At 40.5% G+C, this 15,231-nt stretch overlaps 1 protein-coding gene across 1 annotated transcript in view; it reads left to right on the forward strand.

Annotated features, from left to right (window-relative positions):
- Nucleotides 1-2,785: 2,785 nt before the first annotated feature.
- The window catches only part of ap2b1 (adaptor related protein complex 2 subunit beta 1), a gene marked incomplete at its 5' end in the record, with an annotated part of 23,988 nt that continues 11,542 nt past the window's right edge, over nucleotides 2,786-15,231 (forward strand). Inside the window, 13 exon segments of the mRNA XM_032533215.1 lie at nucleotides 2,786-2,837; nucleotides 2,927-3,032; nucleotides 4,690-4,825; nucleotides 6,051-6,296; nucleotides 6,441-6,631; nucleotides 7,851-8,072; nucleotides 8,686-8,806; nucleotides 9,457-9,552; nucleotides 10,522-10,637; nucleotides 11,087-11,252; nucleotides 13,611-13,709; nucleotides 14,374-14,633; nucleotides 15,002-15,194. Coding sequence (XP_032389106.1) covers nucleotides 2,801-2,837; nucleotides 2,927-3,032; nucleotides 4,690-4,825; nucleotides 6,051-6,296; nucleotides 6,441-6,631; nucleotides 7,851-8,072; nucleotides 8,686-8,806; nucleotides 9,457-9,552; nucleotides 10,522-10,637; nucleotides 11,087-11,252; nucleotides 13,611-13,709; nucleotides 14,374-14,633; nucleotides 15,002-15,194 — 1,989 coding nt within the window.

Consider the following 15,231-nt stretch of genomic DNA (forward strand, 5'->3'; position numbering starts at 1 on the left):
AGAGGAGCTGCAGCAATGTGCAGTACAACAAAAATATGGTGCTTTTTTTTTGGAAAAGGAAACCATGTAAACTTTTTCTGATAAAACCTCTAAATACAATTGTGAACCTAAAAATGAGCATAATTTGAGCACTTTAATTAATTCAATCATTGTGTGTTTGACCAAGAGGGTCACAAAGCCAGTTCACTGTGGCTATAATGACCCTCTTCTAGTTTCCTCTTTGTCAGTCAGGACATCATCGTGTGATCCCAACCAAGACTTTCCTCTTGTGCTAGATTCAATGCTGTGGGAAATTGTGGGTAAGTTACCAGTCACGCCTATAAGTTTAAACATAAATCTCAAATCTTAATTTAGATATAGCTATTACTGTACACTGATTTGCATGTGGCACAACAAATCCTGTTGTGTTTCAATGAACCTATAATAGTATGAAAAATCAAATGTGATTTCAATTTTGCATTGGTGCCAGACTTTGGTGCCAGTTTTGTTTAAGTTCATGGGGCAGTCATGGCAACGTCCCACAATGTATCACAACATGTGTCTATGTTGTTTCACCTTGAAGTGAAACATATTTTCACAAAATAAAACACATGATGTTGACTGATACTTTTTTTGTCTAAATGTGCGTGCTTGTTTTCCTTGTTATTAGTCTCCAATTTAAAAAAAAAAAAAAACGTACCGGTAAATCGAGATTTAATTGGCCTCAATTCATCTAGATCTACTGGACAGAGGTCTCAGATTCAGGTAAATACAATCTGGCAATTAGCGCGACCTCTTGATAATAGGAAACATTATGTTAGTCCTCCTGAATATTATTAAAAAACATTAAGTTTGATTTTCAGGTAGTTATTGAAAACAAAGATGCTCTATTACAATTAAATACATGCAGAATGCTACGGGCTTGGCACCAATGACGTATGTTTTGAAAATGCCGTTTGAAATGATGTTTCTTTATTGTATTTTCCTTGGTATGCTATCAACTCAAGGGAAGTTGTCTAGTTTCCGATGACAACGAACGTACCATCACAATCCCGGTTCTCCATCTTCCTGCAACCAGGCAAGGGACCAACCTGCGTCTTGCACCCTCCGTAACATTCCCCCGCTGACATACAAGTAACCAGGTATCTGACATATTCCACAGTTTAACATTTCTATAACGGTGTGCTGTGTTATGTGGTTTCGTGGCGAGCAGTTAGCTGGGCAGCTTCTAATGACGTTAACATATCTCCCTTGCATTGCAGCAGCAGTGGAAACTGGGCCGCTGATCACTCTTCTGTTTTGATGTCAGATTTAATGTTATAGCACTACAAGACAGGTTGAAAACGCTGGTTACAACCTAGCTGATTGGGTTTGTAACGTTAGTTTGTCGTTGTTAACTAGCTAGCGTCGCTAGTCCGGAGGTAACGTTAGCGTTAGCACTGATCAGTTAAACTGGTGCATTTACGTTAACGTTAGCATGCAGCAAGCTAACGTTAGCGAAACCGCTGTGGTTCGAGTTCATTTGGACGTTTGAGGGGGTCAAACCACATACTATGTCTCAAATAAGTAATATAATTCATCCACGGTATAAAAAACAAAAACCGTGGATGTAGTAAGGGTCAAACCGTATTCTCTCGGTCAAACCATTTTTTCTTATGGGTCAAACCATATTTCTATAGGTCAAACGTTATGACGCCCAGTGCATTAAGCTATCGAAAATGCCCAAGCTAATGGCTAATTGGTTAACTATTAATGGCTAATATATTAACTTTATTTAACATATAAGTAAAAGTACTCACTATACATAATTGCCCTTTTAAGGGCGAATGTATATATCATTGTATTGTAATTGATGATTTAATCTGGAAGCATCACTAATGTTGGAGCTGGTGTCACTATCTATTAATCGATTTGTATTTCCATTAATAATCTGAATCTGCAAAGTAACTAATGTGGTAAAATACAAGTATAGCGGAATAGAAGTATACCGTAGCATAAAATGGAAATACTCAAGTAATGTACAAGTATTGTAAGTACTTAATTGTGCTTGAGTAAATGTACTTAGTCACATTCCACCACTGGTGGACACCTGACCTCGTCCATATGTGATTGTTAAATATGATATTCTAAATCATGTTTGTTTTAGCAACATAAACTTGAACCTAATCTTGCTTTACTTTAACTTACATTCTTATGTCTTGTACTTTATCTGTTACTTTATACACTTGTTTACTAGTTTATTCTTACTCTTATTTTTTTTTTTTAACCCTAAATCTGACTGTAAGCAACTGCAACTTAACAATTTCCCTGAGGGGATCAATACTGTATTCTGAATCTGATTTATATTCTGCTATAACAACAGCCTCCACTCCTCTGGGAAGGATTTTCACAACATTGTGGAAGCTGCTGGGGATTAATTGCTGCCACTCAGCTTCAACTGCGTTGGTGGGGTCAGGAACTGATATTGGGTGAAAGGCCTTGGATGGGGCTGAGGTCAGGGCTCTGTATAGACCGGATGGGTTCTTCTACAAATCCAGCCTCAATCCATTTAAATCTGTATACTAATTACAGTTCATATAAAAATGTCAGCCAAGTCAGATAACGTTGTAGGCAGCACAGATAAATTAAACGACTGAACTTTGTGGAAATAGTGTTACTCACCAGATCAGGGGGAAGAGACATTAAAGACAAATGGACATTACATTATTTAACTTATTGTATGTGAAAAGGGAAACTGTGGGTGCTTAAAGGGAATCATTGATGCAGTTTTTGCTGATGACATGATGCTGTGTGTTTATCTGTACAGGCTTAAAGGACAACAATGACAGACTCCAAATATTTCACAACAAACAAAAAAGGTGAGCATGGAAGGAGGAGGTGCTGAACTTTGTCTGGTAATAAATTCAAACTGTGCTGCTGCCAACACTCACTGTGATTCATCTAACAGGGGAGATCTTCGAACTGAAGGCCGAGCTGAACAATGAGAAGAAGGAGAAGAGGAGAGAGGCAGTAAAGAAGGTCATTGCTGCCATGACAGTTGGCAAGGATGTCAGGTACTTAGTGCTCATATTAGTCTTTTTGGCTTTTTCCCTTTTATTTATTGTGTTATATATCTTTTTTGTGTGTGTAATAGGTTTACAAAGTGAAAAAGCCCTAAAGGGACTTACCATTTCCAACAGAAAACACTGTTCACCAACTGCGTTACTTCTGTGACAAACATGCGTCACTTTGTAACACTCGTTATAATGCTTGCCTAGCTGCTAGCGTGGCCCGCCCTCATACTCTGCTTCTGACTGGTTAGTAGTCCTTACCTAGCTACTGCGCATGTGCAACTCTCAACAAAGATGGAATAGAAGTGAGATGTCTCACTCTGTAGCTAAAACAGAGAGCTCAACACACAGGGTGAAAAGAGGAGCTGCAGCAATGTGAATTACAATAAAATATGGTGTTTTAAAAAAATTAAACCATATAAACCTATTCTGATAAAACCTGTAAATACAATTATGAACCTGAAAATGAGCAGAATATGAGTACTTTAAAGGTCCCATGACATGGTGCTCTTTGGATGCTTTTATATAGACCTTTAGTGGTCCCCTAATACCATATCTGAAGTCTCTTTCCCAAAATTCAGCCTGGGTGCAAAATTACAGCTTCTAGAGCCGGTCCCACAATAAGCTTTCCTTAGTATGCGCCATTTCTGAGTCTGTAGCTTTTAAGGAGAAAGGGGGGCAAGGTGGAGGCTGGGGGTGTGGCCTTGACCAACTGCCACTTTGCTAGTTTGAAATCCATGATGTCTCTTTCTCATTGGTGGACCAAATTCTGTGGGCGGGCAAAGCAGAGAAAGGGGAAGTAACTTTGCCCCTTATGACCTCATAAGGGACTCTGCGATTCTGCCTTCTCACTCCATGACACAGGTTCATGGATCTGAGTGTCGCGATTTTGGTTTCATATCGCATAATGTTACAGCCCTACAAACAACTGGTAATTGATCAATCGTGAAAATAATCGACAGATTAATCAACATTAAAAAATAATCGTTAGTTGCAGACCTATAATTGAGGTATTATCGTGGTCACTGACAACTGACATCTGCTAATAATTTGTCACTGTCCTATATCTCCCTCACACAAAAAAAAAAAATTAAGCTGCAGGGACCTGTCTATTCAGTTCCACACGTGAAGGGCCAACTGATATAACCCTCAATTAGCCCTTTTGCACTGCAGGAACTCTAAGTGATACTTACATTATAAGCGATAGGAAGTGATCCTACATACAAGGTCCAATAACTATCATGGTTTGCCGACAGTGCATTCAGTTGTAATTGGTAAAGCAAATTAGTCAATACGGTGTAAATGCAAGGTAGAACCTTGTGCCAAAGCATCACACGGTTCCTAAAAGAGAGAAGGAATGAAAACACAGACAGGGGTGGATGTAGGAATGTAATGAATGTGGAGAAAACCGTTCGAGGAGCTCTTGGAGCTCTGCATACTTTCCCACCTTTGCCATCTGGGCAACAAATCTGACCACTGTTTTGTAAAGTAACAGAAATGAGGGAGATTGAGCTTTCAGATCGTCCGAACACAGAGTTTATATTGGCCTTTACAGTGACTTGTTTATCACATTTCTCACGATTTAAACATAAAATGAAACAAACTGCCTTGAAGCCTCATACTGTAAAACTCACACCGAGTCCTCTTGCGTTGCTCTCAGTTCTTTGTTCCCAGATGTGGTGAACTGCATGCAGACCGACAACCTGGAGCTGAAGAAGTTGGTCTACCTCTACTTAATGAACTATGCCAAGAGCCAGCCTGATATGGCCATCATGGCCGTCAACAGCTTTGTCAAGGCAAGGCCCTGAATGAACTTGATTTGTTTTTTCAACATTTTCCTACTTGGTATTACTCTGCTAAGGTATCTGAAACTATGACTACATATACTGTACTGTGCACTCAGACAGATAGATCTACATAAACAATGCTGTTTATTTTTTCCCTGTCCACACTCACATGAGAAAGTAGCCTTTTCAACGATAAGATGGATTTTCACCTTTAGCGGCTGTAGTGTGGACATGACTGAGACTCCCACAGCTTCACGTCACAGGTTTCCCCTCAGAAAAGAGTCATTAGAGCTGCAAAGATAAGCCAATATGTGGACTAGCAGAAAGTTGATAATACATTGTTTCTTAGTAAAAATGTCAATAAAATCAGTGGTTCCAGATTCTCAACTGTGAGGTTAATTTTGTTTGTCATATAAGGCAGTAAACAAAACATTTAATGTGTTTCTGTCTGTTGGTCGGACAAGATAGGACTCTAGGTAAATTTACCTCTGGAACGATTGATGGAAAAGATAAATTACACATTAATCAGTGATAAAAAAAAAAAAGTTAGTTAGTTAGTTTTAGCCGTAATTATCATGCTGTTTGAAGATGTGTTTTTCACAGAAGACAAGTCATGAATTTCAAGTTGCATGTTCTGGAGATGTCAGGTAAAAAAATGTATACAATACTGATTGATATAGCATGTAGTTTTGGAAAGGAGTGGGGTAGTATGCACATTTTTGTTGACATTGTTATTACATTTTAATCTTTAAAGTTGTTTTTCTTCCACACAGCCAAGCTGTATTGAAGACTTTTTTTTGTGATTGACAATTTCTATTTTTATTTAACAACATACAACCCCCTGCCCTTTTTTTTCGTCATCACCACCCACCCAAACAAAACTCAAGAAAAGATGACCCAGTAACAATATTCCAGGTTGTCATTAAGCTAGTCTGGACCCAGCTTCATATGTGCTTATCTCCCGGAACAAATCATCTTGGGCTAAATGAAAACTGGGTCACTGACATAAGTTATCATGTATCCAAGTCCAAAATTCCCGGACCTTATCACAGGAACATAGGACATGAAGTAATTGTCCGTCCTCTGTGAAAACTATGTTGGGTACTAATATGAGACGTTAATCAGCTGGAAGTTTGGAATAAATACACATAAGGATACATTTAAGATTTAATCAGATTTAGTCATAGAAAGTTATGGAATTTCCCTCACAACTGCCTTTCTTGTCTCCCTCCAGGACTGTGAGGACCCCAACCCTCTGATCCGGGCTCTGGCCGTCCGTACCATGGGCTGCATCCGGGTGGACAAGATCACCGAGTACCTGTGTGAGCCGCTGAGGAAGTGCCTGAAGGATGAGGACCCATACGTCAGGAAGACCGCGGCTGTTTGTGTGGCTAAACTTCATGACATCAATGCCCAGATGGTTGAGGACCAAGGCTTCCTGGACTCCCTGAGAGATCTCATTGCTGACTCAAATCCCATGGTTGGTGTTGGTTCTTTTCAACCCGAGCTTCAGAAAAATCTAAAAGTTACATATAGTCACTTTAAAGAAATTTTGATTTTACAGTGAAGTTGTTGATGAGTCAAAATAGCTACAGAGTTAACACTAAACACCTCCGCCCTTCAGGTTGTGGCCAATGCAGTCGCTGCCCTGTCTGAGATCAGCGAGTCTCACCCCAACAGCAACCTGCTGGACCTCAACCCGCAGAACATCAACAAGCTGCTGACGGCCCTCAATGAATGCACGGAGTGGGGACAGATTTTCATCCTGGACTGCTTGTCCAACTACAACCCCAAGGATGAGCGCGAGGCCCAAAGGTAGCTATCGCTCCTACTTAAGTATAGCATGCAGGCTTGTGCTGATTGGCCGTCATATCAACTATTAACTTTTTTTTTACTCATTTTTTATTCAAACAACACAAAACCAAACTCACAATATACACATGTCATGCCTTTATTAGGTAGTGCCAGTAGAGAAATGAAAGGAAATAAGGGAGAGAGAGATGCGACTGAAGTCTCCAGCCAGACTCCAAACAGGGACGTTGTGGTTCATGGTCAACCCCTAAACACTGGGAGTCCCCCAAAAATGTATATAGGCTTTTAAGTATTTAAAAGGAAAAATATTTTACATGTTGTAGTTTACTAGTTAATTTCTGATACTAAAGAATAGGGAGGTAATGATGCATCGTGAATCGGTTAAAATTGATTTAAATGTGTAAAACAAAAAGAAGAACTGCAATGCAATTTTTAAACAGCTCAGGGCCTGACGCCAGCTAACATTACACAGCAGGTAATGTTGGCTGGCTTAAACATGGTTAAAATGCTGACAGCTAAATGTTGTAAAGTGTGACTGTTTTTCAGTGGAAAGGATTCCAACACAGGGATGTAATGTTCCAGCAGTCTGCAGCTAAAGACACAGAGGAGACTCGCTTGTGACTAGCTTTGAGACGGCGTGGACACTGCCGCTGTAAACAACAGCCGAGACTTGTGTTGCTTTCAATGTCGTTGTAAAATATCCTTCTGCCATCTAGTGTTTTAAAGCAAATTACTGGTAATAAAAGTTGTTCTTTTAAGTTATTGTTTTTACATTTTAAATAAATCATTTCAATTTGACCATATGACCTTAGCAATAAACAAGCCTTTCTTTAACCTTTTTAATTTTTTCTTATTTTGTGTTATTTAAGATAAAAAAAATATTATTTCATTTGCTTTTGATTAAAAAGACACATCTGCTGATTAGCACAGCTTATATAAATAAAGGAATATTTTTCAGTCGTTTCTTTCCGTTGAGAAAAATTGTGGGAAAATCGTAGTGTGAACTTACAATCGTGAATCAAATTGAATCGTGAGATGGGTGAATCGTTACATCACTACTAAAGAAGAATGATGACATTTAAAACTGCAAGGGGAGACATAAGACCAATACACACCCTACACCACGTTCTCTTTTTAAACGATGACGCTCGTACTTCAGATGCAGATTGTTACCCTCCTTGTCCCATACTGACTTTCTCCTTCTCTTCCCTCCATTTGAAAGCATCTGTGAGCGTGTCACTCCCCGGCTGTCTCACGCCAACTCAGCAGTGGTGCTGTCAGCTGTCAAGGTGCTGATGAAGTTCTTGGAGCTGCTGCCCAAGGACTCCGACTACTACAACACCTTGCTGAAGAAGTTATCCCCGCCGCTGGTCACCTTGCTCTCCGGAGAGCCTGAGGTCCAATACGTGGCTCTGAGGAACATCAACCTCATTGTCCAGAAAAGGTGCGTGATCACAAACTGCAGAAGCTGCTGCAATCTACTCCATGTTTTGGCTGTCATGATCTACTGTGTTGCTATCTTAAAATAAGCATCATTAACCAGTGGATTCAGCTGTGTGGAGATGTCCCGGTCCTACAGCTGAATAAAAGATCTGCTAATCTGCATTTCTTTATATTTCTTTCTGTCAAATACTCACACACTCCTGTCAAGTGTCTGGAAGCTATTGGTCATCGGACGATTTTCTCTGACTGTTAGCATGTTCAGGCTGTGGTTTTGGGCTCACTGCTTTCTATCGTAATAATAATTTGTGTAACTGGGCCATCTAGACTCTCAGCAGTTGAAGTGTTGCTAGCCTAGCTGCATGAGGGCTACAAACTACCCATAATACAACATTCTCCTACAGTAAGAGCCGGTAGGGCTTCACTCAAAGGGAACAACTGTTGTTGTAAATGTGTGTAAATGTCTCGTCTTTGAATAGAAAATAACTCTTTTTTTTGTCAGATATAATTTTAACAAAGACAAAACATTGTCATATATTCAGGCTTCCTCTAGTACTTGTTTCTTTTAGATCAGGTCTTCCTACTGTCTGATGTGTAATGTGTTGCATTGTGTGCAGGCCTGAGATCCTGAAGCAGGAGATTAAGGTGTTCTTTGTCAAGTACAACGACCCTATCTATGTGAAACTGGAAAAACTGGACATCATGATCCGCTTGGCCTCTCAGGCCAACATTGCCCAGGTACTAATATTGAAACCCACTACATGGACTTTGTTGGGGTTTGCTCAAATATGATTTAATGTGTACATGATTGAAGGGAGGGAAATATAATGAATTTCAGGATGGTATTTGGTCTTTCAGGGCTCAACGGAACCAATATGTGATTTTCATCATTGTGCCTTTTGTATACATTCCGCTACGTGTACAGAATTGAATAGACTACATAAATATATTAAAGCTTTAGTGCATCCCTTTTTGATATTAATGAACATTTGAACAATTACATTCAAGCCATTGCTCGCACAGAAACTCGAGGGAAGATGATTTTCTCTTCTGAAGAGCCCATTAGGTTTTTTTAAATCCTTTGTGTCCTCTTTGGCTATTAGCAACTGCGTGGAGGAGGTAGGGGTGTGGTACGATCACTGAAGGTTTTGTAGAATACCTCATGGGGGCGACAGAAACTACGCACTATACTGTCGCTTTAACTTTTTTTTTTGTTCAAACCATGTTCATTAACAGAAGATTGAGTGTAGTTTTAATAAAAAAACATAAAACTGGAACAAAATCAATTAAATTGGATCACAGCCGCGGGAAAAAAGCTGTTAAATATGTGTGTGGCGTTGTATTGTGTACACATACGGTACATTTGACTGCCGTTCTGTCACATTCAGGTGCTGGCTGAACTGAAGGAATACGCCACCGAGGTGGATGTTGACTTTGTGCGCAAGGCTGTACGAGCCATCGGACGCTGCGCCATCAAAGTGGAGGTAAGAAATGCATCGTGCTTCATTGTGATAGTAATAATATCAGAATACAGGTGAAGTAGCTCACTCGCTAATCGGAGAGTGAAATAATAGATAATTCATAACTCAGTGAATGATTTATGTGTCTCCTCGATGGCAAGAGCTTTGCCTGTCTCTTCGCTGTGTGGTCATTGAAGAGTTTTTGGGGTCGCAATTGAAAAACAAATTATGGCTTTAAAGCTACAATAAATCAATCACTGTTAATGCTTGTCTGTACTGTACATTCTCGCGACGGGGCAAGAAAAACTTTTTTGTAGGAAACACTCCAGTCATCCGTACCCTGCTGTTCAGAAAATGTTGATCATTTTTGTCTCCTCTGTCCTGATTGATAGTGCCAGTGCCCTCCGTTCATTATTAACATTACATTTATCAGGTTGACATTCTAAACTTAAGTTGTTGTTTTTTTACATATCATTTTAGCTTAAGTTTAGAGCTGCAAAGATTAATCGATTAGCTGTCAACTAATTAAATTAGTCTGCAACTATTTTGATAACCGATTAACTGGTTTGGGTCATTTTTTTGATTCCAGCTCCTTAAAAGTGAATATTTTCTAGTTTCTTCACTCCTCTGTTACAGTAAACTAAATATCTTTTGAGTTGTGTACAAAACAAGACACGTGAGCATGTCATTTCCGGCTTTGGGAAACACTGTTCAACACTTTTCACAATTTTCTGACATTTTATAGATCAACAAATTTTCTTAAAAAATGAATCGACAGGTGAATCGACAATGAAATTAATTGTTAGTTGCAGTCCTACTGTAAGTTGGATGTTATGGATTGTAGCTTCAACTTACATAACCCCACTTTAGTGGACAGATTCTTTATCCAATCCTTTCTGCATGTAGCAGTACTTTGAGTCACAGCAAACAAATTGCAGTGACAAGTCATGTTATGAGTCTTATTGAACTTTTACTGTCCTGTTCCCCCTTCAGCAATCAGCTGAGCGCTGTGTCAGTACCCTGCTGGACCTGATCCAGACCAAGGTCAACTATGTGGTCCAGGAGGCTATTGTGGTCATCAGGGACATCTTCCGCAAATACCCCAACAAGTATGTCTCCCACTGAACCCTGTACACCTCAAATCATTTTTAAGTTGTTCTGGTCACTGTTTGTTCAAGTGTTCATTTTTTGTTAAGTTTAGTTTTATTTAGTTATTTGATGCAATAAAAACGGTGTAAAGCATCATAATTGACCGCTCACATTAACTTGTGATTGGTCTGGCCGGTGTATGGGCGGGACCTCAATAGCGCGGCTCATCCGCCCAATCGCTACTGCACAGTCTCTGGCTCCAAAATTACAAAATGGTGGCGCCCGTATCCGGGATATTTTGGCTTCAGTTTTGTACAGTGGAAGGAAGTGGGGAGGGACGCACCATCCATCTTTATATACAGTCTATGGTTTTTGTCCAGCAATCACATTTACATTTTTCATAAAGATGCTGACCTCTATATCCCTGCAGTAAAGTTTCATTCTGACCATTGAGATAATGTTTCTGCAGGTATGAAAGCATCATTGCCACACTGTGTGAGAACCTGGACTCTCTGGATGAGCCTGATGCCCGTGCTGCCATGATCTGGATTGTTGGCGAGTATGCCGAGAGGATCGACAACGCTGACGAGTTGCTGGAGAGCTTCCTTGAGGGCTTCCACGATGAGAGCACCCAGGTGGGTCCATTCACTTTACCAGCAATTATCTGAGATACAAAATCTTTTTTTTGTGATTAACAATTTTTCAACAAAATACTAAACATAAAACGAGAGATACAGAATCTTAAACAGTTACTGTACTGACATCAAGTTCAGCAAATACACAAATTGTGAGATGCAAAGACATTGTCAAATTCTGCAGCTGTCCACAAAGGCGTATTTTGTTGGTAGGGTTGAATGTTGTTGAATTTGAGATTAATTCATTCCTGTTGAGTTTGGATTCATCCATCTGCCAGGGCCATCTTATAATTGGCTTGATATGGGGATAATAATTCAAGCTAATTTCTGAGGTTGCGGACGTTAAGGAAAACTCAGGACACAACTCATTTCACATGAAGAAAGTTTGGGAGACTTTGAATGAACATAGTATGCTGCCACGTCAGAGCGGCCGAAGCGTCAAAAGCTTTGGCATATTTTCTGACAAGCGTCCTTGACAGGGCAGCCAGAGCTTCTTTTGCAGCTCATGTTCGCTGTGGTGTGTGGACGTACAGTAAGGGGCACGCTCTGGACTTGATTATCTCCAAGGGTCTGAACATTTCAGGTTGTGGTGACTGATGTTGCTCTCTCATATCAAACCTTTGTTTTCTTTAACGGCACTATCTCTGTGCACAAAAGTGTCCTAACAAAGTTAATCAGAAAACGGTATATCACTGAAAACACCAGTAAAACATTTAATCCGCTTTTCTCCTCCACACCCGCCTTTTCTGAGGTCTAAGTCACTGAGCTTGTGGATAGTTTGAATATATAAATGACAATGTTACTGTTGCCATTGCTCCCTCTAAGGTCAAAGCTGTCTCTAGTAAGAAAAGATCTCCATCAAGAAATGCCAAACTTTTAAGAACAAAAAAGGAGAGGTTCAAAAAGCTGAACACCGGTGGCAAAAAACTAAACTCCAGGCCTATAAATATGCATTTATCATTTGGAACTGAGCAATGCAAGGCGGTCCTTCTTCTCTGACATTATCTCCAGAAACAATAATAATTCACATGCGTTGTTTGTTACTGTCGATAGGTTAACAAACCCTCACGTACCAGTGGCATCTGAACTTTTATCCACCAAGGCCTGCGATGAATCTTCTTCAGAGACAAAATTCAGAACATTTTTAAACAGTCAATGCCTCCATATCAAGTCCAAGATATGTGTTATCACAGTGTTCAGGCAAAACAAATTTCAATATGACACAACTTAATATGATCAACCATAAAAACATGGAGGACATTATTCAACATCTGAAAACCTCCTCCTGTTGCCTTGATATTCAATCAACGAGGGTTTTTAAAAATGTTGTTTGGCTTCTGATCTTTTGCAGATTGTAAACACGTCGCTTCTCTCAGGTATCTTCCCACAGGCCCTGAAAACAGCAGCCACTCTTAAAAAAGAACAATCTAGACACATCCCTAATGAGCCGCTATAGACCAATATCAAACCTTCGGTTTTTAAGTAAAATCATTGAAAAAGCTGTTTTTCAACAACTCAACCTTTTCTTTGTCACTCGAGCCAGGTTTTTGACCACACCACAGCACTGAGACGGCTCTTGGTAAAGTCTTAAATGACATCCACTTAAACACAGATAGTGGCAAAACGTCAGTCTTAGTATTACTTGATCTCAGTGCTGCATCTGACACGGTCGACCATGACATATTACTAGACCGATTGGAAAACTGGGTTGGCCTTTCTGGCCCAGTACTAAACTAGTTTGAGTCCTTAAAGAATAGGGACAAATTTTTGTCTACAGGTAATTATGCATCTGAGCATACAAATATGACGTGCAGAGTTCCCCAAGGCTCCATTCTGGGGCCTCTTCTGTTTAACATCTACATTCTTCCACTGGCTCAGATTATGGAAAACAACTTAATAAGTTACCATAATTATGCGGATGACACACAAATCCACATAACCTTATTATTAAAGCCAGGGGACTATAGTCCAATACAAAAACTGACTAAGTGCATCGAACAAATTCTTCTTCTTTTTTCTTTTCAAGCATGCCCTATTAAGCAGCAAGAATTCAAACTAAACTACTAGTGACTGAAACCATTCATGCCTTTATGGAGTACACAGTTAAGCATTCAGTTTTCCTGAATGCCTTCAAGATGTTTCTGTAATTGTTGCTATCAGCTGCATGTGGAAATGCCTTCATGGCAACCATAACAGCATGGAGATCCCCCCCAGACATGCTCTGTTTTGGTTGTTCCAACTCCCACTGCAAGGATGAGAATGGACTTTTGGAGGCATCGGAACACTGAAAGCATAGTAATATAACTGTATAATAGTATAAAAGAAAAAAAATAATAGTAATATATATTTGATTTACAGGTCCAGCTTACTCTTCTGACTGCCATTGTCAAGCTGTTCCTTAAGAAGCCGTCAGAGACTCAGGAGTTGGTACAGCAGGTCCTCAGCCTGGCCACTCAGGTGAGTGTCATCTTTTATTCTGTGGAAGTGTAGTTTTACACCGGTTTGATCATTTATTTATTTACTGCTGGGTAAAGTAGGATGTTTTTTTCTGCTCTACACACACATGCACTAATATAACCAGTACATGCACTAATGGATAGATGTCAATGGACAGGCTCCGAGCAGTTGGGGGTACGGTGCGTTGCTCAAGAGCCCTGGAGGTGAATTGGAACCTCTCCAGTAACCAGTCCATCACCACCGTACTTTGGTCTGTATGGGGACTTGAACCACCGACCCTTTGGTGTCCAACCTAACTCTCTACAGACTGAGCTACTGCCATCTCAAATTCAATCATTTACTGAAAGAACCAAGCAGGCTTGCCTTGTTGAACGATTCATATTTAATTTAAAACTTGCCATTTTCAGCTGGCTAGCTCAAAGTTTGTTGTTGTTTTCCGTAGTGAACAGAGTTTGAGAATAGAAACACACAGAGAACGGTAGGTGAGGGACAGAGCCTGACATGTGCCGGATGTCAGGCTTTATCCTGAAATGTACTTTCATTGATTCCGACTACTACTATAGTAACAGCTAGTTTAACTTTAAGATCTAATAGCTAATCTAAATTAATAAGTAAAGTAAATGTAGTTTACAGCACGTGTGTTTCTCTCTCTGCTGCACTGCAGGACTCTGACAACCCTGACCTGCGTGACAGGGGCTACATTTACTGGCGCCTGTTGTCCACCGACCCTGTGACTGCCAAGGAGGTGGTGTTGTCAGAAAAGCCCCTGATCTCAGAAGAGACAGACCTGATTGAGCCCACCCTACTAGACGAGCTCATCTGCCACATTGGCTCCCTGGCCTCTGTCTATCACAAACCCCCAAGCGCCTTCGTCGAGGGCAGCCACGGAGTCCACCGGAAACACCTTCCTGTGCAGCACAGCAGGTCAGTATAAAGCCACATGTGGGTTTATCATATGAAAGTGAAAACGTGAACTACGGAGCAGTATATTCTGTACGTCCTTTATGTCTAACGTATTTGAAGGTGGCGCATGAACATGGACTGTCTACCCCAGTTCATGCAAATATTATATTTCAAGCCAAAAGGAATACTGGGAATTGAAGGTGGTGGTAAATGTTCATGAAAAAGTTTGTGAATGGGCAACACAGATAAAACAACTTAACACGTTACACACTGGACCTTTTAAATCTTCATAATATTAAACCCAATTTTTTGAACGTATTTGTGGCAGTTTTTAGCCATACCAGTTAATCTCAAACCCTTACCAGGACTCCTGTTTTCTCCTGTGATAGCATTGACACAGGTGAGAGCCCAGTGAGCAGCGGGCCAGCAGCCGCCATGGACCAGCCACATGTGATCCCCAGCCAGGGGGACCTGCTGGGTGACCTGCTGAACCTGGACCTGGGCCCTCCAGTCAATGTGCCCCAGGTCTCCTCCATGCAGATGGGGGCGGTGGACCTTCTGGGAGGAGGCCTGGACAGTTTGGTGAGCTTGAAAACGCACACGCACACGCACACGCACA

This window comes from Etheostoma spectabile, chromosome 13, assembly GCF_008692095.1.
Source record: "Etheostoma spectabile isolate EspeVRDwgs_2016 chromosome 13, UIUC_Espe_1.0, whole genome shotgun sequence".
NCBI lineage: Eukaryota > Metazoa > Chordata > Actinopteri > Perciformes > Percidae > Etheostoma > Etheostoma spectabile.